This window comes from Cervus elaphus, chromosome X, assembly GCF_910594005.1.
Source record: "Cervus elaphus chromosome X, mCerEla1.1, whole genome shotgun sequence".
NCBI classification, from domain to species: domain Eukaryota; kingdom Metazoa; phylum Chordata; class Mammalia; order Artiodactyla; family Cervidae; genus Cervus; species Cervus elaphus.
The window spans coordinates 78,514,070-78,537,322 of NC_057848.1; the positions used below are offsets into that span (position 1 = coordinate 78,514,070).

The window sequence follows — 23,253 nt, forward strand, 5'->3', positions numbered from 1 at the left end:
CAGTATCTAGAACATATTAGTAAAAGAATCCAATTTTTCTACCTATGAGGACCTGGTTATTCAAAAGGAGTTCCATCTGGATCTCTTGAATTTGCAATGTTGAAATAAAAATAAAGCATATTCTATATATGCTAACTTTGCACAGGTCACACAAAACCACTGGGGATATCAGATCTGATTTTGACTTAGGAGAATGACATCATTAAAGCTAAAGATTATGTAAACACCAATGTTAAGAAAGCTTCATTGACTATTTGCAGTCAAGGAAAGTGGGATACCAGGAAGGTAACTCTGGCATTTACCTAACTACAAAAGGATATGAGTTTGAATGTGTGGGATCAGAGGAAACAGGGAGGGGTCAGATATTAGACATTATAAAAGCAAGCTCCTCTGGCCTTGGAAATGTGTTAGAAGGAGTAGAAAGGTACTTCAGATGGTGATACAGGTTGTATTTTACCAAGATGACCAACACAGTACCTCCTAACCTCAAGATCTTCTGCAATACAATCTTGCTACCCTCCCATGAAGAGAACAGGGTTTCTTTCTCCATCTCCTTGAACCTGGGCTAGCCCTGAGACCACTTTGGCCAACAGAATCCAGCAGACCTAACAGTGCCAGTTCTGTAAGTTGCCATTCATTGACCTGGTAACTTTCACTTCCTGCTCTCTTGGGGTGCTCCCACTCAGAGACCAGCTTCCTGTGAGAAGCCCAGTCTATACAGAGGTACTCTGGCCACTGAGCTCCAATCCAACAATCAGCATAACTGCCAGCCATTTGGAAGCCATTTGGAACCTCCAACCCAGTCAAGCCTTCCCGTGACCCCTGTGCTACCCCACGTCTGACCATAACCACAGTGAGAAGCCAAAGCAAGAACTACACAGCTGAGCCCAATCAACCTACCAAACTATGAGTGTTAGCAACAAATTGTTTTCAGCCACTAAGTTTAGAGATATTTGTTACATACAGATGCAGATTTGATCTCTGGTTCAGGAAGATCCCCTGGAGGAGGGCATAGCAGCCCATTCCAGTATTCTTACCTAGAGAATCCCATGGACAGAGAAGCCTGACAGGCTATAGTCTATAGGATTGCAAAGAGTTGGACACGACAAGTGACGTAGCATGCATGCACATTACATACTAATAAATGACCAAAACACATGGTTCAGAAAACTGAAAATTATACTCCTTTATGAATTAAAATGGTAAAAAAAGGAAATTTTTATTTGTATTTGCATGTATGTGAAGAAACATGAAGTTTCTTGCAAGTGGTCAGAATTGGCTACATGAGGAAAGGAAAGAAGGGAGAAATTTTTTCAAATATAACTTTTTTTGTATTATTTTTAATCATGAATACACACTACTTATTCAAAAATTGTTTTAAACAATGGCTCTGAATTTAGAAAAGTTAGGAGATAGGGAGCTGATTTGAGAGTTTTGTTTACACAACAGTTCAACTCACTAAACTAGGAGCTCCCCACCTCCATGCCACCCAGTGAAATCTGACCAGCAAGAACAAAGGATGGGCTGGAGCCCAAGAGAAAGGAGAGGAGTGATGGTGATAGTGGGGTCCAAATATCTGATTGTAAAGGATGAAACTGGGCTGGAGTGCTCAGAGGACAGAGAGGAGCAAAGACAGTCCACCCCTTGCTACACTGGGCCCTTGGAGCACACACAGCATGTGACTTTCCAGTCCTTGCTGTATAGAATTGGAAGCAAGGACTTACTTTGCTTTTCCTCCTTTCATTTTTGTGGTCCATGTGATTATCCAGAATGCCAAGGAAAGTATCTATCAGCTGGGCTTTCCCTTGTATTTTCCCCCTCCCTGTGTACCTACTTATCTCCTCATAAATGTACACTATGCGTGTTATACTCCATAGAGTCTCCTAACCCCACAGCTACCAGGACTTTGATGAGTCCTCCTTGGTGTCCATCCCCTCCCAACATCCCTTGCTTTAATTTTTCCTCCATTTAAAATGTTTTGCATTTCTTTACCAGCTATTCGAAATACAAAATCTAAATACAGTTTTGCCTCTCTATTCAAGCCTGCTAATGCTTTAATATATAATGATCAAGATGCATTGAATGGGACCTTCCTCAGGACTAAGGCTGAAGTGGAAGATCAGAGGCAGAGCTTGCACTTGAAACCCAGCACTGCCCACCCTGCCTCTGCTGAGAATGCCACACAGAAGCGTGTGCTTGATACAATTTTTATCTTTTCTTATGGAATGAATATGCACTTGAGATCAAAGTCACAAAATAATGAAATATGCTTCAAACCTAAAATTGTTAAGCCTTACTCATTTTATTTTAGTTTTCAAAAATCACAAATAAGACTATCTGCCATCAGAGGGTTCATGACAAACCTGTGTGGTGCTGTGCTATTATTTGTGTAGTATATCACGTGCTATGCATCATGCAAACATTCCCCTCAGGGATGACACATTTTTTCTTAAACTATTTGCGTTGGTGACTCCAACCAGAGACCAGCTGATAAGGGTTGGTTCCCTTCCTTGTAAGTTTGTCTTCTACTCCTTACACTCATAATCTTGAAACAAAATCTTTCTGTCCATGCCTTTTCATATGCCGTTGACAGTTATCATGCTGGAAATTTCCTTTTTTAGGTCAGTTGTGCATGTTTACCAGGCCCTTGGGTATTTAGGATACTGGTTAAGAAAAAAAAATTATCTTTGTGTTCAGATGCCCAAGAAGACACAAGGAGAAGGCAATAGGAGACTTAAGTTGAACAACACAGCAAGGAAGCTGAGCCAGTCTTGTCCCATCTACCCGTTCTGCTTACGTAAATCTACTTGTCCTTGCACAGACTCAACATTATCTCTCCTGGAGGTCTTGCATGCTCTGCCCATTGGGATTAATTCTTCCTCAGGTAAACCTCAGAGTTTACAAACAACTGTGAATCTACTTTCACCACCTCTCTTATCACAGGGAGTTTTGTATTTGAATTGCATGTGTGTGTGAGTGCTAAGTCGCTTCAGTTGTATCCAACTCTTTGTGACCCCCATGGACTGTAGCCCACCAGTCTCCTCTGTCCATGTGATTCTCTAGACAAGGATACTGGAGTGTGTTGCCATGCCCTTCTCCAGGGGATCGTCCCAGCCCAGGGACTGAACCCATGCCTCTTACATCTCCTGAACTGGCATACAGGGGCTTTACCATTAGAGCCACTTGTGCATATAAGACCTAGATAAGGTTTTATAAAACCTTGGAGGGCAGAGATGACTTATTTTTTGTATTCCCCTCTACTGTCCATTGTAGTGCCTAGCACATCAGAGATGGTATGTTACAAAATACACACATGAATGAATGCTGGGTGGATGAACCAATGAATGAACAAAACTCTGATTAGCCAAACACTGTCATCCTAGGTTGAGGAAAGTCAGTCAGAGGTCTTAGCAGATGCAGAGTCTCAAAGATCTCAGGAAAATACATTACCCCAAGAGTGTTGGAGGCTACAAATGGACTCTAGATGGTGGCATGTTGAGATCAGCAGAGAATAAAGATGATTGCAGCATCAGTATGTAGAGTGCTTTATAATAGGGAGACCCTGAAAGCTGGGTAGCCAGCAAAGCAGGTTACAGAATCCCAGGAATGAAGTATTAACATGGTAATCCATAAAATCAGGTTAATGGAAACTTCTGTGTTTTCCTTATACTACTCACATCTATGCATTCTGTGCATAGAATGGTGTATTAAAAAGCAGAGACACCACTTTGCCAACAAAGGTCCATCTAGTCAAAGCTATGGTGTTTCCAGTAGTCTTGTACGAATGTGAGAGTTGGACCATAAAGAAGGCTGACTGCTGAAGAACTGATGCTTTTGAACTGTGGTGTTGGAGAAGACTCTTGAGAGTCCCTTGGACTGCAAGGAGATCAAACCAGTCAATCCTAAAAGAAATCAATACTGAATATTCATTAGAAGGACTGATGCTGGAGACGGATTCCAATAATTTGGCCACCTGAAATGTAGAGCCGACTCATTAGAGAAGACCCTGATGTTGGGAAAGCCCGAAGGTAAAAGGAGAAGCAGGCAGCAGAGGATAAGATGGTTAGATAGCATCACTGACTCAATAGACATGAGTTTTGCTCAAACTCTGGGAGATGGTGAAGGACAGGGAAGTCTGGCATGCTGCAGGCCACAGGATGGCAAGGAGTTGGATACAACTTAGCGACTGAACAACAACAATGGTCTGTGCAGAGTTTCCACACTAGTTAAATGAGATGATGTTTATAAAATTGTTTGCAAACTTCAAAGCACTACACCTAGAGCACTGCCTTTCTGTAGGGGTGAAAGAGAAAGGACAAATGAGATGAAACCTTGGAGACAGCAGAGCCTGGACCAGAATGGCAGAAGGTATGGGAAAGTAAATGGCGTGTCAGAGATCATGCCCAACCAGAAGACAGAGACCCTTGACAATATGTTTTTTCCCGTCTGTGAATGTGAAGCGTTTGTAGCCTTGATCTAAGCCAAGGACAGAGTAAGCCATGAGAAATTCTGCCTGAGCGCATTCTGGCAACATTGTATGAGTTCAAATTGACATTTGAAGATCTGGATGAGAATACAGAGATGTGGGGCTAGAGAACACTCAGAGCAGGAAGGTCTCCTAAGTCCTTAAACATAAAGAAGGTCTTCTGAAGAAAATGACAGCAAGGGACAAGGCTTTTTTCATTTATCTGGAATATACAGAGCAGAAATTGGATTCATTCTAAACAGAATTAAGCCTGAAGATGGAAACTACAGAGTGCAATTTATTCTCAACATAATAAAGACTTTTCTATCCATTTAAATCCAGGTTGAAATTAAACAGTCCATGTGTGTGTGTGAGTGTGTGTGTGAGAGAGAGGCACTCAGTCGTGTCTGACTCTTTGTGACCCTGTGGACTGCAGCCCACAAGGCACCTTTGTCCAAGGGGACTCTCCAGGCAAGAATACTGGAGTGGAGTGCCATTTCCTGTTCTAGGATCTAAATGAGGGGACTTCACAGAATTTCACCTTATCAGATGCATGGTTGGATTCAGCGACCTGGAATGTTTCATTCCAGTCACCTGGAATGTTTCAACTGTTGGGTTTTTCCACCAGCCCTAGTGAATACTGAGGTGGTTGTATAAAGCAGAAGTTCTCAAAGCGTGGCTTGGAGACCTCTGGGTATCCGCAAGACCTTTGCAGGGTTTTCATAAGGTGAAAACTATTCTCTTAATAATGCCAAAATGCTATGTGTCTTTTTTGTTGTCATTTTCTCAAGATGATACACTGGTGTTTTCCAGAGGCTACAGCCACATGACACTGCAGCAGACAGAATGCAGGAACAGAGAAGAGGTTCCAGCAACTTCTACTTAGCCAAACATCAAGGAAATTAACAAAAAGATAAACAAGGCCATTCTTTTCACTAAACTTTGTTTTGTTTTGTAAAACAATTATTATTCATAAAACATATTTCTATTAACATATAATCAGTTTATCAAATGAAGTAATAAATTTTTTAAAACTTTGCTCTTTTCAGCTTTAAAATAGTAAGTATCCACAGGCATGACCCACAGGGAAAGAAAAGCTCTTTAAGACCCTCAATAATTTAAAAGGTGTAAAGGGGTCCCAAGACCAAAAAACGGTCAGAAAAAAATATTGTCTCCCATAATAAGAAAAGAGGGAGGGACTTCACAGGTGGTACAGTGGTTAGGACTCCGAGCTCCCAGCAAAGGGGGCACAGGCTCCATCCCTACTCAAGGAACCAAGATCTCAGAAGCCATGCAGCACGGCTGGGAAAAAAAAAAATGAAAAGAAGAGAGAAAGAAAGGAAGGAAGGAAGAAGAAAGAAAGGAAAAAAGAAAGAAAGTAGGGAGATGTGGACAGGGTAAAGAAAGCATTCTGCCCTCCCACTTCCCAGCTACCTTTGCTGAGTTAACACCACTTTCAGCCTGACACAGAACTAGGGTTTTCCACAAAGGTGGCTACTAGAGGTATCTGGGTGGTGGAACAGAGGACCCATGCTTTGGACTCAGATGGGCCTGAGTTTGAATCCAGATTTTTCCACCTCCCAGAGGCCTTAAATTACTTGCCCTCTCTGAGCCTCCATGATCTGTTCTATGTATTATTAAGACTACCAGGTTGTTGAGAAGATTAGACAGGATCTTTGTGTAGAATCTAACCCAGTGAGATACCTCTTAAATTACAGCTCTCCACGTGGCTGTTGATCAATCCCAGGTGAGGCCCAGGGAAGCTGCGTGACCTGGTGAACAAACGATGGTCTACACGTGATTTTCACCAACTCTCCCCACATAGTCCCCTCTCTAGACAAACTCCAAATCTTCAGACAGGTTATTCCTGAAGCACCTACTTTACCACCAACCACTGAAACATAACTTCCTCATCCTCTCTGCTCTGAATACAGCTGTGAGGGAGGAGAACAAACATTGAACGTGGAATCAAAAACATATGTGATGTCCCACATTTATTGATATATTAACTCTGTGACCTTCAACAAGCACTTTGCCTTTTTGAGCCTATTTCCTCATCCATAAAACAGGGAATAATAAAACCTGGTCTGTGGGGTGGTTGTGAAGGCTAAAGTAAATAATGTCTATGAAAACAATGAGCAAATAGTTATCAGATATATAAGTGTGTATATATATATATGTATATATATATAATATCTATAGATATAATATCTATAGATATAGATACCTAGATATGTCATTAATAAATCTCATCTATTTTATGTTTAAATTGGATCTAACTTATAAAGTTCCACAATGACTACTTAGTCAAAATTATCTTCAGGTAACTCCCTGAAGTCCTAACCAGGACACCATGCTTTCACTGCCAAGTGCCCAGGTTTGACCCCTGGTCAGGGAACTAAGACTGTTAAAACTTAAGCTGACTGTAAGTCATGCAGTCAGAAAAAGAAGAAGAAAGAATTATCTCCACACATACACACATGCAAGTGTGTGTATGATTGGATAGTAGCATGAAATTTGCACACATTTTTACAAGTCCACAAACTTTGTGAATGTCTTCTGGGCAATCCCCCCAATTAGTTTTTCTAAAGTCTGAAGTCAAGCCCTAATAAAGAGAAAACACTATGACATATCAAGCTTTATTTCTAAATACATTGACTTAAAAGTGGTTGTAATGTTAATAAGCGCAGCAATGAGGAACTTTCTTAGAAAATTAAAATGTGACATTCAACTGGTTCTCTTCCTATGACCTGGTCACTTAGGAGGGAAAAAGAGAGCTTGAGGAGGAGACACTTGCAGGGGTTAGAATTTATAAGCAGAGCTGCTAATGAAATCTTTTATCTGCAGGTGCTCTTTTATGGTCTCCCTGTCCTATTCTTCCACCATCTCTTCAAGCTGCTTGCATATTTTGGAAATTAATCCTTTGTCAGTTGTTTCACTTGCTATTATTTTCCTCACATTCTGAGGGTTGTCTTTTCACCTTGTTTATAGTTTCTTTTGCTGTGCAAAAGCTTTTAAGTTGAATCAGGTCCTGCTTGTTTATTTTTGTTTTTATTTCTCTAGGAGGTGGGTCATAGGGAATCTTGCTTTGATTTATGTCATCGAGTGTTCTGCCCATGTTTTCCTCTAAGAGTTTTATAGTTTTTGGTCTTACATTTTGGTCTTTATTCCATTTTGAGTTTATCTTTGTGTATGGTGTTAGGAAGTGTTCTCATTTCATTCTTTTATATGTAGCTGTCCAGTTTTCCCAGCATCATTTATTGAAGAGGCTGTCTTTGCCCCGTTGTATATTCTTGCCTCCTTTGTTAAAAATAAGCTACCCATAGTGCATGGGTTCATTTCTGGGCTTTCTATCTCGTTACATTGGACTATATTTCTGTTTTTTGCCAGTACCATGCTCTCCTGATGATTGTAGCTTTCTAGTATAACCTGAAGTCAGGAAGGTTGATTCCTCAAGCTCCATTCTTCTTTCTCAAGACTGCTTTGGCTCTCTGCGGTATTTTGTGTTTCTATATGAATTGTGAAATTTTTTGTTTTACTTCTGTGAAAAATACCATTGGTAATTTGATAAGGATTGCATTAAATCTGTAGATTGCATTTGGTAGTATAGTCATTTTCACAATATCGATTCTGCATTTGGTAGTATAGTCATTTTCACAATATTGATTTTTCCTACCCAGGAACATGGACTCTCTCCATCTGTTTTTTTCATCTTTGATTTCTTTCATTAGTGTCTTATTATAATTTTCTGTGTACAGTTCTTTTGTCTCCTTAGGTAAGTTTATTCCTCGATACTTAATTCCTTTTGTTGCAGTGGTAAATGGGATTGATTTCTTAATTGCTCTTTCTGATTTTTCATTGTTAGTATATAGAAATCCAAGTGACTTCTGTGTATTGATTTTGTATCCTGCAACTTTGCTAAATTCACTGATTAGAGCTACTAATTTTCTGGTACTATCTTTAGGGTTTTCTATTTACACTGTCATGTCATCTTCAAGCAGTGAAAGCTTCACTTCTTTTCTGATCTCATTTAAGTTCAGTTCAGTCGCTCAGTCGTATCCAACTCTTTGTGACCTCATAGACTGTAGCACACCAGGCCTCCTTGTCCATCATCAACACCCAGAGTTTACTCAAACTCATCTCCATTGAGTTGGGGATGCCATAAAACAATCTCATCCTCTGTTGTCCCCTTCTTCTGCCTTCAATCTTTCCTAGCATCAGGGTCTTTTCAAATGAGCCCGTTCTTCACATCAGTGGCCAAAGTGTTGAAGTTTCAGCTTCAACATCATTCCTTCCAATGAATACTCAGGACTGATTCTCTTTGGGATAGACTGGTTGGATCTCCTTACAGCCTAAGGGACTCTCAAGAGACTTCACCAACCCTACAAATCAAAAGCATCAATGCTTTGGCGCTCGGCTTTCTTTGTAGCCCAACTCTGACATCCATACATGACTACTGGAAAAACCATAGCCTTGACTAGATGGACCTTAGTTGGCAAAGTAATGTCTCTGCTTTTTAATATGCTGTCGAGGTTGGTCATAACTTTTCTTCCAAGGAGTAAGCGTCTTTTAATTTCATGACTGCAGTCACAATCTACAGTGATTTTGGAGCCCACAAAAACATAGCCTTCCACTCTTTCCACTGTTTCTCCATCTATTTGCCATGAAGTGACAGAACCAGATGCCATGATCTTTGTTTTCTGAATGTTGAGCCTTAAGCCAACTTTCCCACTCTCCTCTTCCACTTTCATCAAGATTCTCTTTAGTTCTTGTTCGCTTTCTGCCATAAGGGTGGTATCATCTGCATAACTGAGGTTACTGATATTTCTCCCTGCAATCTTGATTCCAGCTTGTGCTTCATCCAGACCAGTGTTTCTCATGATGCACTCTGCATATAATTTAAATAAGCAGGGTGACAACATACAGCCTTGATATGATCCTTTCCCTATGTGGAACCAGTCTGTTGTTCCATGTCCAGTTCTAACTGTTGCTTCCTGACCTGCATACAGACTTCTCAAGAGACATCTCAGGTGGTCTGGTATTCCCATCTCTTTAACAAATTTCCACAGTTTGTGGTTATCCACACAGTCAAAGGCTTTGGCATAGTCAATAAAGAAGAAATAGATGTTTCTCTGGCACTCTCTTGCTTTTTTGATGATCCAGTGAGTGTTGGCAATTTGATCTCTGGTTCCTCTGCCTTTTCTAAATACAGTTTGAACATCTGCAGTTTCATGGTTCACATATTGTTGAAGCCTGGCTTGGAGAAATTTGAGCATTACTTTACTAGTGTGCGAAATGGGTGTAGTTGTGCAGTAGTTTGAGCATTCTTTGGGATTGTCTTTCTTTGGGATTGGAATGAAAACTGACCTTTTCCAGTCCCATGACCACTGCTGAGTTTTGCAAATTTGCTGGCATATTGAGTGCAGCACTTTCACAGCATCATCTTTTAGGATTTGAAATAGCTCAACTGGAATTCCATCACCTCCACTAGTTATGTTTATAGTGATGCTTCCTAAGGCCTACTTGACTTCACATTCCAGGATATCTGTTTCTAGGTGAGTGATAACACCATCGTGATTATCTGGGTCATGAAGATCTTTTTTATACCGTTCTTCTGTGTATTCTTGCCACCTCTTCCTAACATATTCTGCTTCTTTTAGGTCCATACCATTTCTGTCCTTTATTGAGCCATTCTTTGCATGAAACAGTCCCTTGGTATCTCTAATTTTCTTGAAGAGATATCTAGGTTTTCCCGTTCTATTATTTTCCTCTATTTCTTTGAACTGATCACTGAGGAAGACTTTCTTATGTCTCCTTGCTATTCTTTGGAACTCTTCTCCTTTGCTTTTCACTTCTCTTCTTTTCAGGGTGATTTGCAAGGCCTCCTCAAACAGCCATTTTGCTTTTTAACATTTCTGTTTCTTGGGGATGTTCTTGATCCCTGTCTCCTGTACAGCATCACAAACCTCCGTCCATAGTTCATCAGGCACTTTGTCTATCAGATCTAATCCCTTGAACTATTTCTCACTTCCACAGTATAATCGCTAGGGATTTGATTTAGGTCATACCTGAATGGTGCAGTGGTTTTCCCTACTTTCTTCAATTTAAGTCTGAATTTGGCAATAAAGAATTCATGATCTGAGCCAAAGTCAGCTCCCTGTCTTGTTTTGTGCTGACTGTATAGAGCTTCTCCATCTTTGGCTTCAAAGAATATAATCAATCTGATTTCGGTGTTGACCATCTTGGTGATGTCCATGTGTAGAGTCTTTTCTTGTGTTGTTGGACGAAGGTGTTTGCTATGACCAGTGTGTTCTCTTGGCAAAACTCTATTAGCTTTTGTCCTGCTTCATTCTGTACATCAAGGTCCAATTTGCCTATTACTACATGTATTTCTTGACTTCCTGCTTTTGCATTCCAGTCCCCTATAATAAAAAGGACATATTTTTGGGGTGTAAGTTCTAGAAGGTCTTGTAGGTCTTCATAGAACCGTTCAACTTCAGCTTCTTCAGCCTTACTAGCCGGGGCATAGACTTAGATTACTGTGACATTGAATGGTTTGCCTTGGAAAAGAACAGAGACAATTCTGTTGTTTTTTTAGATTGCATCCAATTACTGCATTTTGGACTCTTTTGTTGACTATGATAGCTACTCCATTTCTTCCAAGGGATTCTTGCCCACAATAGTAGATGTAATGGTCATCTGAGTTAAATTCACCCATTCCAGTCCATTTTAGCTCACTGAGTCCTAAACTGTAGACGTTAATATGCACTTTTACTATTTACTTTTTACCAGTCAATGAGAAAAAGGTAAATAAGTTGGCAGGGATGCATGGAATGAGATGCCCATGACCCTTTAAACCTGTGGTTCTAGCCTTCAGCTGTGAGCTGAAGATCACAGGGCAATGAAGGTGATTAAACACTATGGTGGTAGACCCTGGCTCACTCACATAAATCCCTTAAGCCAGCAATACTTCTTAGGATCAGTGTGCTAATAGCAAAAGATTCATAAAAGATGCAATAGAGAAATAGCTTCTGGGACAAAATCTTTCCTCTTGGGGCAAAGACAAATGATCCTGTCAGGAAACTAGCTGCAGAGGTTGCATGCTCGGTCAAGTGAGGCCTGGCTAACACATTCATCCATGGGCTTGTCCCAGGATTCCTCATTCGAGAACCGTGGGCCTGGCTGTAAACAGTTTTCAGGGGAGTGAGGGAGCCTAGAAGGTTGAACATTACTCAATGTGGAACATACTTAGCATTGTTCTGAGTAGTCACTGAGAGGACCTCAAACTCTGACATGCTCAACACCAGCCTGAGAGCAACGAGAAAGGGTTTGGGGTGGGTTGGGCTTAGCAGAAGCTTTACTGCACACCCAGGGCAGCTTGCACTGTTCCTCAGAAGTCTGTTTCTCTCATAGTCGCTTGGACTCCTATATAGAAGCAACTTCCCCAGCTGCACCCCCATGGACCATGAAAACTTCACAGCAGATATTAGACCAGCCCCATAAGGAAACATGCAGCTCAGGCACAAGACAAGTTATTATTAAAACCACTACACCCTGATGCAAACACACCTACCCATCACAGAGATGTGATAAAAGAGTGCAGGCTAAGCAAAGCCAAAAAGGACATGGGGGGAGGAAAGGAGGGAGAAGGTGAGATGTATGGAGAGAGTAGCATAGAAATTTACAAGACCATATGTAAAATAGATAGCCAATGGGAATTTTCTGTATGACTCAGGGAACCCAAACAGGGGCTCTGAGACAGACTGAAGAGTAGGATGAGGAGGGAGACTGGAGGGAGGTCTGGAGGAAAGGGACATGGGTGTACCTATGGCTGATTTTTGTTGATGTATGACAGAAAACTGCAAAATTCTGTAAAGCAATTATCCTTCCATTTCAAAAGTTTTCCCAAAAAAAGCCAATAACTACTGAAAAGATTGGGCTTTGGTGTTTATAGAAGAAAAAAATGCAGCATAGTGGATTTGACACAAAGGCATTTCCACAAGGCAGGACTTTAGAACACTCTTTCCTGCAAGGAGAGGCTCCAGGATTCACCAGCCACTGAACCACTTACCACCTTACCACAGAAAGAATTAGATGCAATATTGTTGTTAAGTCACTAAGTCATGTCTGATTTTTGTGACCCCATGGACTGTAGCCCACCAGGCTCCTGTGTCCATGGAATTCTCCAGGCAAGAATACTGGAGTGGGTTGCTATTTCCTTTTTCAGAGGATCTTTCTGACCTAAGGACTTAACAGAGTCTCCTATATTGACAGTCAGATTCTTTACTGTCGAACCACCAGGAAAGCCCCAATGCAGTATATCCTCTTGTTAAATTAGAAACCACAGCAGCATCTTTAAATATGGATGTTTCATATGCACACACAGAAGGCAGGTGGACCTAGTTCTGGGTCCCCCAGAATCACACCCGAAAATAAGAATTCTAGAGCAAGTAGTTTCCTTTGGAGATGTGCTTTGCAGAGGAAGCATGGAGAGCTTCCATAGAGATAGGAAGGGAGCCAAGAAAAGGTGCATTTCAAGAAAGATTAAGGGAGCTTAATCCTGCAGGAAAACTCTGTAAGCCTATGGAGAGTTATCTGAGTTATCGTGTTTGAGGATGAAGGACCTGGGGTGTTTATACTCCAGTTCCTATGGGTCATAAAGCATCAATTCCCTGACATTTTCAGTCTGCCCTGAGCACTGACAAAGTAGGTTTCAGGCACGAGGAAAAAAACTTCTGAGCCACTGACGAGATGCTGGCAGTGTAGTGTCTGGCTGGCGTATGCTGCAGCCACAAGGCAGAGGGGACGCGAGCAGGATCTGCTGCACAAGTCTTCCTCAGGAGGTCTCCAAAATATTAGGCCAGGAGACAGAGTTTTTAGGCAAACATGTTGTTTCTCCCAAAAGATATTTTTCTCCCATTTCCTTCAAGCAGATCCAATTTTCCTGGAGTTCCATCACTAGCAACAGGCAAAGGTACAAAAGAAGAAGCATGTATTAGTTTGCTAGGGCTGCCCAGAACAAAGTGTCACAGACTGGGTAGCATGCACAACAGAAATTCTGTTGTTAAAAATTTTTTTAATTTATTTTGACTGTGCTGGGTCTTTATTGCTGCACAGTCTTTTCTTTAGTTGTGGCAAGTGGCAGTTACTCTCTAGCTGTAGTGCACAAGCTTCTCATGTGGTGGCTTCTCTTGTTGCAGAGCATGGGTTCTAGGGCACACAGCCTACAACTGTTTCAGCCCACGGGTTCTAGAGCACAGACTCAACAGTTGTGGTGCATGGGGTAGTTGCTTCTCAGTATGTGGGATCTTCTCAGATCAGGGATCGAACCTGTGTCTTCTGCATCAGCAGGCAGGTTCTGTTCTACTGAGCTACCAGGAAAGCCCCAAGAAAATCATTTTCTGACAGTTTTGAGGGCTGGAAGTCCAAGATTAAGGTGTCAGCAGGTCAGGTTTCTCCTGAAGCCTCTCTCCTTAGCTTGTAGATGGTGGTCTCCATCCTGAATCTTCAGATGGTAACTTCTCTGTACATGCCGAACCCTGTGTCCCTTTATTTCTCCAAACTTCCTCTTCTTATAAGAACCACAGTCAGAAGAATTAGGGCCCACTCATATGACCTCATTCAATGTTAATTACCTTTTTAAACTCCCTATCTTCAAACAGAAGCACATCCTGAAGTGCTGGGGTTAGAGCCTCAACATGCTAAGTTGGAGGGGGGCACACAATTCAGCCTATGACAGAGAGTAATGAGCATATTCATCACTTAGATTTGTAAAATTTCTGTTAAGAACGAAAGCAGTGTTTTTACCAGGCTCAAGCAAACAATTACAAGCAAAAAATGAATAGGTGGAACTTTAACTGCTGTCTTTATTTGGAAGAGACCTTTCATGAGTTCCTTGGTATCTCAGTTCAAGATGTGAGGATCACCTGCAATAAAATCAGCCTTGCCCTTCAGTAAATCCTAGCTCTATTGTATTAAAACATGAAATGCAGAAATGGTAAGGACCTAACAGAAGTAGAAGAGATTAAGAAGAGGTGGCAAGAATACACAGAAGACTTATACAAAAAAGGTCTTCATGACCCAGATAATCATGACGGTGTGATCACTCACCTAGAGCCAGACATCCTGGAATTCAAAGTCAAGTGGGCCTTAGGAATCATCACTACAAACAAAGCTAGTGGAGGTGATAGAGTTCCAGCTGAGTTATTTAAATCTTAAAAGATGCTGCTGTTAAAGTGCTGCAAAGCCAGCAAATTTGGAAAACTCAGCAGTGGCTACAGGACTGGAAAAGGTCAGTTTTCATCCCAATCCCAAAGAAGGGCAATGCCAAAGAGTGTTCAAACTACTGCACAATTGTGCTCATTTCATGTGCTAGCAAGGTAATGCTCAAAATGTTCAAAATCCTTCAAGCTAGGCTTCAACAGCATGTGAACCAAGGACTTCCAGATGTAAAAACTGGACTCAGAAAAAGCAGAAGAACCAGAGTTCAAATGGCCAACATCTGTTGGATCATAGAAAAAGCAAGACAATTCCAGAAAAAAACATTTACTTTTGCCATGTTATAAACCCTTTGTTTATGTGGATCACAACAAACTGTGGAACATTCTTAAAGAGATGGCAATACCAGACCACCTTCCTTGCCTCCCAAGAAGCATGTATGCAGGTCAAGAAGCAACAGTTAGACCTCAACATGGGACAACGGACTGGTTCAAATTTGGAAAAGGAGTATATCAAAGCTGTATGTTGTCACCCGGCTTATTTAACTTACATGCAAAGTACATCATGTGAAATGCTGGGCTGGGTGATGCATGAGATGTAATCAAGATTGCTTGGAGAAATATCAATAACCTCTGATATGCAGATGATACCACCCTTATGGCAGAATTCAGGGCAAGGACAAGTGAGGGAGGGAGCAAAGTGAAAGGGAGAGGGCTGGTGGTCCAGGAACCCACCAGGCCATGGACTTCATGTGATTAATGGGTCCTCTTGATCAGCAACCCCCTATCAGTGGACCACATGGAGATGGATGGAAGGAGTCAGCCCTCTCTGACCCTCCGCATTCTGTGTCAGCAGGCTTGGAGGATGCTTAGGCATGTGGGGCTGAGGTCCAGACCAGGACTGTGAACTTGGAGATCATTGTGTCAGGCTTTCGGCCTTTGTGGTTCTGTTTCTGCAACCACACATGAGGCCCTGGGAGTCCTGGGGGATGAAGTTTGGCTGTCTGTCCTTTGGAAAGCCTTATGTGGGTATTGTCTTAAATGGTGTCAAGACCCTGGAAACGTGGTGGTGGCCCGTGCTATGTGGCCACTGCCACTGTGCCCTGGCCATCCACATCGCACACTGGGACTCTGAAGACTCGGCCTGGTGGGAGATGCTGGAGCAGAGGCTTGGGATGAGCCCCGCCCAGACCCAGGCCTTGCTGCAGGACAGGGACAAGTTCAGCTGTGGAGTGATCGTGGGCAAGTGACACCCTGCCCCGCGCTGCCTATACGGCCGTGATGCTGCCCTAGACCCCAGCTGGGTTGTGCTTGTTTGTTTTCTATTGAACCAGTTGGTGGGGTAGGTGGGGCTGAGGTTTCTTCAGAGGAGTGGTGAGGGTCCTTTGGCTGGGAGATGGTGGCCCGAAGTGCCTACCACCTCTCTGGGCCTCAGTCCCTGTTCGTGCTCTGAGGCACAGGCACAAACAGCTCTGCACGTGGCACTTGTCTCTGTGTGTGTCCCCATACGTGTCAGTGTGCCTGGCAGAGACCATGAGAGGCAGGAAAGCACCTAGCCTGGGTTCCATACCCCCACTGCCTGCAGCAAGTCCCCTGACTCCCAGGGGTGAGGCCGCACAGCAACACCTGTCTGCTGGTAAATCCCTTAGGGACCTGATGTCTGTGGGCCCCCACTGGGGCCCTCCTGCTCTGTCCTCGTGGCCTGCAGTAGGCAGACTGAGAGCTGCCTATGGCCTGGTGGGTTCGTGGAGCACCAGTCCTCTCCCTTTCATTTCTCACCCTCCCTCACTTGGCCTCACCCCGAGTTCTCTTTGCTGAGGTGAGCCCCTCCAAAATGCTCAGCCAGAGGACCCAGTTCACCTCGGGTTCCCTCCATGATATGGTGTTAGTCTCAAGCAGGTGCAACTTTGAATGACCTTGTTCTCATTCTGTGTCCTGTCTTTGCACACAGGTCTCGTGGTCATTGGGGGCACTTTGCTGTGTCCCAAAAACCTAGATCCTGACCAGGTGGAGGAGCTGGAGAATCAAGGCCTGCTACCCGACCTGCAAGAGAAGTAACATGACTGCTCGCCAACCGCCACTGGCTGTTGCAGCCCATCCCAGGGGGCGGGGAGGGGGGAAAGACAGCTTCCAGGTGGACATCTCTGAGCACCTGATCCTCTTTTGGCAGGAGGCCTGTCCAGACTGGACTCTTGAGAGGAAAGCAACCAAGAGACCGGCACGTGCTGATACCATGCAGTTACTGCCGCGCTCTGGACTTGCCCATCTGATTCTGTCTGAATCAGCCCCACGCTGTGGTGCCCACTTGGCGCGGGGCCAGGGGCAGGGACTCCCCTCACAGGATGCTGCTCTGGACTCAGCAAAAGACTCCGGGACTTTGACCTTTATGAAATGATGGCGTTGCCACTCGTTTTGGCCCTGCTGGGTCTGTGTGGTTGAGAGAAATGTGTTGTTAGGAAACCAGTTAATGTTTTTCCCTCTCTGTTCTGGTCCAATCTCCCTGATGTTGCAACAGTGTCCCAGGGGTGACAGAGTAAGGCTGGGGGCAGGGCTGTGCACTGGCAGGCACAGAGGCCCGCAGGCCCAGAAACAGGCCGCGGTTTATCCTTGCACATGACCCTTGTCCTATTGTAAAGTGTCCCTTGGCTGTCAAACTGTGTGTGTTGGACGCAGTGCCTGGCCACCTCACATCCAAAGACAGGCTCCTAAGTACAGCTGTGAGGGCAGAGTGACAAGGGCTGGTGTTCACTTGTTGAAACCTTGTACTTGTCTTTGGGTTTGGGGTAATGTGTTTGCAAGGCGCTTGATGGTTGGAGTGACCCTGCTTTCCAGTCAGCCTCTTGGTGGGGGGGGCCTGGATCAGGAGCTGGGATGCTCAGCTGCTGATCAGAAACTTGTGGCACCATCGGGATACCCAGGAAGAGCCCCTTCTGCTGCAGGGTGCATGACTCATGGAAGGTGACACCCCCAAGGTCAGGAGCCCAGCTGGGCCATCTGCTGAGTGACAGGAAAGGCCCAGGGACCAGTCCACCCTGGGTTCACCTCAGCGCTCAGCTCATGGGTCAGATCCTTGGATGAGCCTGTGAAATGCTGCTGTTTCAGATGAAAAGAGACCATGGGGACTGAACTGAAACCTGTCTGGTGCATGGGCTTCCAGCCTCATCTGGCTCACCCTGTGCCATGTGTGAATACAAAGGGCAGATAGAAAGAACACAGGTTTGCAGTTCTCACTTGATTGTTTATTTACTCCAGTGGAGTTTTGCTTTATTAGAGCCAGAAATCTATTCTTGATTACAAGAGAGTGCTTTTGAGTGTTCCTAGGGATCTGGCAGCTCAGGGATTGGGCTTTTTCTTGGCCTGCTCACAGAGGGTGCACTTATAATCTGAGGAATCTCCCTGCTCCTCCTCTGACTCAGGGGCCTCATCTGGGGCCATGACTAAAAGGCCCGCCATCAGGATGGAGTAACAAGTGTTGTACAAAGTCATCACTGATTCATAATCTGGGTACACTGGGGGGCTCTCAGGCCGTTCCCCTGGGCTGTCCCTTCTAGCAGTAGCTGGGGGCACAGATGTGGCACTGTTGGATGGGCCTTCTCCACTGGGGCCACCCTGCTCACTGGGGAGATGGTTTCCCCCAGCCTGGCTGGCTACACTACCCATAGACCAAAGGTCAGAAAACACAAATGAGCACTGGCTGGGGGTTCTGCAAGCAGTGGGCATTCCCTTCTGGACTTTGTTGCCAGCCTCTTGGGTGAACTCGTTGTGGTGGAGTCGGGGAGAGTGTCTGGTCGCCATCACTCGCTTCTTTCTCTTTGGGGTCGCTGTTGTTCCAGTGGCAGGCTGAGAAGTTGTTCTGGGGTTGCCTTTCCTCTGTATGTTCTGCAGGAGGAGAGGCTTGTCTCTCTGAAAATTGGAGTTGCGATAGATCTGAAAGGAAATGAATCACTTTAGCCACGAGAGGGGAGAAGAGCCCTTCCTTGCCACACTCTCCCCACAACCATCGGGTCATGCCTATGTATGGAGACAAGGTCTCTTCATTCCTGGCAGGTTATGAGGCCCTGGAATGTCACTCCCTAGAGCTCCCCCGGGGCCATCCTTGCTTGAGGTGTTCCCGACCCTCCCTGACATCAAGTGGCCCCTCAGGATCTGGCATCACCACTGAAGATCCTAAGGGGGGGTGGTGGCGGGATACGACAGACCCTGTGTTCTCCTCTTTCCTTAACCACTCTCTCATGAGAACAACATTCTCCTGGGAAATGAAACCCATCAGCACTCAGCTCATCTAGTCTAGTCTCCCCGGAAGGGCATTCTACATTACCATCATCTTCTTTCTTCCTGCAGAGCGACCTGAAGGGTGGATTTTTCTGAACCCGTACAGGTTCAGTTCACGAATGAAGCTCTTTATGCTGTCTGTCTCGCAGATCTGATCCACGCCTCTGCGCTGGAGGACCTCCATCTGGAAGAGATCTGCCTCGATGACCACCGTGTCTCCCTTATCATTCCAGTGCACAGAGGTGAAGGTCGCATCCTCCACGATCCTCCAGAGCTTCCTGGGGAAGGACAGCCCAAAGCTGGCGTTGTTCTCATCCTCGTTGCCCATTTCTGGGTTCGGGCCCTGTGGGGGCAGATTGTCATGGAGGCCTGGATCTGGGCTCTCAGGTTGGTCACCCTGCTTTTCCAAAGCCTCCCCTGAATCCACATTTGGATCTGGGGAGGAATCACGGGGGTCCCCTGCTGAGGGCTCCCCATCAGTTGATGGGGCCAGCAGCGCTGCCTGTGCCTCATGGGAACTCTGACTAGCCATTGAACCAATCGAGCTCAGGAGCATTATCTACCCAAGCAGTGAATGCTCAGGGCAAACAGGCCTCAGACCAGGGTCGGGGTGCCCCATAAATACTGTCTGGAGATTCTAGAATCTGAGTCATGGGACAGGCAGCCAATTAGGGGGTCAGCTTCCTTATTGTTTCCTGATGTCACAGAGGTGATGTGGAGAGGCAGCCCTGGCTCAGTGTGGGGGAGGGGGGCATGGGGATGGAGGTGGGCTCCCCAGCTTGTCTCTTGTCTGAAAGTACAGAAAAGTTTGTTTCAGGTTGCCTGCAAAGGCTCCCATCTGCTGCCAGGTGCCTTGTTTCAGGGGTCCAGGCCCTGGATGGGTTGACAAATGCGCCCCTGGCTCCACTGCCCTAACAATGTGCAGACCTGTGGCTGGCCTTTGCTGAAGGTCCAGGCCATGGCAAGTCCTGGGTCTACGAACACCAAGGGAGAACCCAGGGGTCAGATGGGACCTTGGTGACTGTCCCTTCCAGAAGATGGGATCCATAGTGGGCTGATTGGCCTTGCCCGAGTTGGTGGCCCCTCCATCCTTCCCCCTCTTCTGGCTTTATTGTCTTCCAGCTGGCTGTTGCTGGTTGGCCAGTCCCGCTCAGTTGGCCCCAAAGTCAGAGTCCTGTTGTCCTGCCCCCACCGACCCCCAGGTCGAGCTCTCCCCAGAGTAGGGCTGTGCTCAAGCACAGTGGGAGCGACCTCATATTCCACTTGACTGTTCCCAAGCACCTGAGACACAAAATCCGCAGGATGCTGTGTGGGACTGCAAAGCCAGGCGTCCACTGAGCTTGCAGTCTCCCGAGGTCTGCCCACCCCCAGATGGCATCCCACTGCAGATCACATGCTGTTGTCTTCAGTTTCCAATTTTTCCATAAACACCACTCTGGTGGCCCTAGAGTGTTCACTTTGGGAACACCTGCGTGTGCTTTTCCCCTCCCCAGAGCCCAGATTCAGACTCCTTGGTGGCTGCTTTGAAAGCCCTGTTTCCTTTTGTCAGTGGGGTGCTTGGGCTTCTGCTACCTGCAGTCCTGGCTGCCCATGTCCAACTTGAGTCTATTTGGATAACTAACCTTTGAAGTACTTGATTGGGGGCTCAAGGTACAGCCTGTTCTGTTGAAAACAAGCACTTCACTGGTCCTCTTCAAGGCCAGCTCTGATCTTCCCCGCCCCCGCCCCTCTCCTAACCTCCACTGTGGACCTGTTCTCGGTTACCCAGATGGCAGGTCCATGAAATGATTTTGTTGGCTTATGGGTTAGGCACTTTTCAAGGGCCCTCCTTTACACACACTCACTCCCAGGGACATGTCTGACTTGTTGAGCTAGATGTGACCAAAGGAAACCCCCGTCTAACTGTATTTGAAAAAGGATGAGAGCCTGGGTGCAGGACTGGATGAAACCCAAGTGAGAATCAGCAGTCTTCACTGCACATAAACAGTAGAGCAGTGGGTTTGGAGATGCATGTTCTCTGGGACTTCTGGGCCACTGTTCTTGAAAATCACCATGTGGGAAACAGACTGGCACCTTGGAAAGGCCCGTATTCAAGGACCCTAGGACACTGTCTCCCAGTTCTGCCAGTAGCAGGGTCATTTTCCCTCTGTGAGGGCCAGTCCCTGGTGTCTTAAAGGGGAGAGCTAAGAGGGTGTGGAAGAAGCTCTCCCAGGGTCCTTTCTGCCTAAGGACTGGCGGCCTGGATGAGCTCCAGGCTTCAACTTGGGCTTCCCCTGGCCTTTCTTCAGTTCCTCTGACTGGGATACGACTCTGGAGGCTGTGAATGTCAGTGAGGGTCCCTGGTGACTCCTCCAAAGGGAACAGAAGGTCATGGCATCTGCGGGCAGCCTGGCTAGGTGGCCTTTCTTGCCCCTTCCATGCTCGGGGTCCCTCCTCGCCCCCTGGGTCTTGACGGAGCTGGTTTTTTTGGTCCCACTCCTCCAGGCACCACCCGGGCCCTGGCAGTGGGTTTGTGTGGCACCAAGGGGGTCTTTGTCAGCCATGGCTCAGACACTTGTGTAGTGCACACACAAGCCCTCATGATGCCCAGTTCAGTTCAGTTCAGTCGCTCAGTCGTGTCCGACTCTTTGCGACCCCATGAATCGCAGCACGCCAGGCCTCCCTGTCCATCACAAACTCCCGGAGTTTACTCAAACTCATGCCCATCAAGTCGGTGATGCCATCCAGCCATCTCATCCTTTGCCGTCCCCTTCTCCTCCTGTCCCCAATCCCTCCCAGCATCAGGGTCTTTTCCAACGAGTCAACTCTTCGCATGAGGTGGCCAAAGTACTGGAGTTTCAGCTTCAGCATCAGTCCTTCCAATGAACACTCAGGACTTACCTCCTTCAGGATGGACTGGTTGGATCTCCTTGCAGTCCGAGGGACTCTTAAGTGTCTTCTCCAACACCATGATGCCCAAGACCTGCCTTTCTCAGCCTCACTCTCCTGCCCATGTGCTGGGTGTCCCTGCCCTGGTTTCCCCAGACCAGAGGCCCTCCAGCTGCTCCCCTCCCTCGCTGCTGTTGGGGAGACCTGGAACCTCAGTGGTCTGCCTCTGTTCCCTTCTCTCCCATATCAGAGGAGGGTCCTGTACGGGCCTTATCCCCGTGGCCACTGGGACCATACAGTCATGTCCTCCATCCCCCCACTCAGTGAGGAGCTGGTCAGCCTTGCAGGTTCAGTTGGGCAGGAAGCCCCGTGGCAGCAGCAGGGACAGGGCATCACCCTCATGTGGGAGACACTGGGACTGGATAGAGATGCTGGCCCCTGGCAGAGTCAGTTCTCAGCAAATCACAGAGCAACCCCACAGTGCTTCTGATTCTCCTTGTCCCCTTTCTTACACAGGCCTCCTTTCTGTCACCTCAGAGACATCATGGAGCACTGAGAAGAGGAAGATGTGAGAAGGCAGAAAGTCGAGCCATGGCCTGGGGTGGGCAGGAAGGGTGGGGTCTCCAGAGGAATTGAGACCAGGGCTCTGAGCCAACCCTGGCCCTCACTAGCATGTGGTGTTGGGAAGAAGCCCAAGCCCCGTGGCCTCAGTTCTTCATCTGGGAGGCGAGCGGGTGTGAGGAGCCCTGTGTGTTGGGCTGCAGGATGCGCGTGAGGGATGAGACAGAGCTCGCAGGGCTGGGGAGCTATTGGTCCTGTGATGACAGGACAGGAATTTCTCACACTGTTGTCCCCAGACACTCCTCCGCTCTCCACTGGATGGGGTTGGCTGTTTTGTTGTCCAGGGTGGGTCAGAGAATATTCACCTCAATAGGATGTGGAATTCCTAATTAACCAAACAAGATGTTTCATAAATAAAACTAAGAAACTTTTCTAGTTAGGCCACAGTGGACCATAGTGTCACTTGCTCAATTACGTCTGACTCTGCAACTCCATTGACAGTAGCTTGCCAGGCTCCTCTGTCCATGGAATTCTCCAGGCAAGAATACTCGAGTGTGTTGCCATACTCTTCTCCAGGGGGATCTTCCTGACCCAGGGGTTGAACCCAGGTCTCCCACAATGCAAGCAAATTCTTCATTGTATGGGCTACCTGGACAGGCCCATTTCCAGTTAGAGGACCTGTGAAGTTTGGGTGTGGAGCAGTGTTCCTGCAGGAGTCAAGCTGGTCCAGAAAATAGCAGAAAGAACCACTCTTTGCCTGTCTCCCAGCTGGCTTTCCATTCAAACTCCTTTTTTTCCCATTATTGCATTGCCAATAAATGTTGAGACTTTGATTACAATGTCCTTTACAATGAAGATAATTAAAAGCTA

At 45.9% G+C, this 23,253-nt stretch overlaps 2 protein-coding genes across 2 annotated transcripts; one reads left to right on the top strand and one right to left on the bottom strand.

Annotated features, from left to right (window-relative positions):
• Positions 1-15,671: 15,671 nt before the first annotated feature.
• On the top strand, positions 15,672-22,413 carry LOC122690826 (EOLA-like protein). The gene is made up of 4 exons (XM_043897786.1): positions 15,672-15,924; positions 16,634-16,736; positions 19,188-19,341; positions 22,339-22,413. Exons 1-3 carry the CDS (start codon positions 15,672-15,674, stop codon positions 19,198-19,200), a joined length of 369 nt encoding a protein of 122 aa, XP_043753721.1. The 3' UTR covers positions 19,201-19,341; positions 22,339-22,413.
• LOC122690825 (heat shock transcription factor, X-linked member 3-like) lies at positions 18,016-19,486 on the bottom strand. Its single transcript, XM_043897785.1, has 2 exons — positions 19,001-19,486; positions 18,016-18,609 (listed from the first exon to the last, which is right to left on the bottom strand). Exons 1-2 carry the CDS (start codon positions 19,484-19,486, stop codon positions 18,016-18,018), a joined length of 1,080 nt encoding a protein of 359 aa, XP_043753720.1.
• Positions 22,414-23,253: the final 840 nt, after the last annotated feature.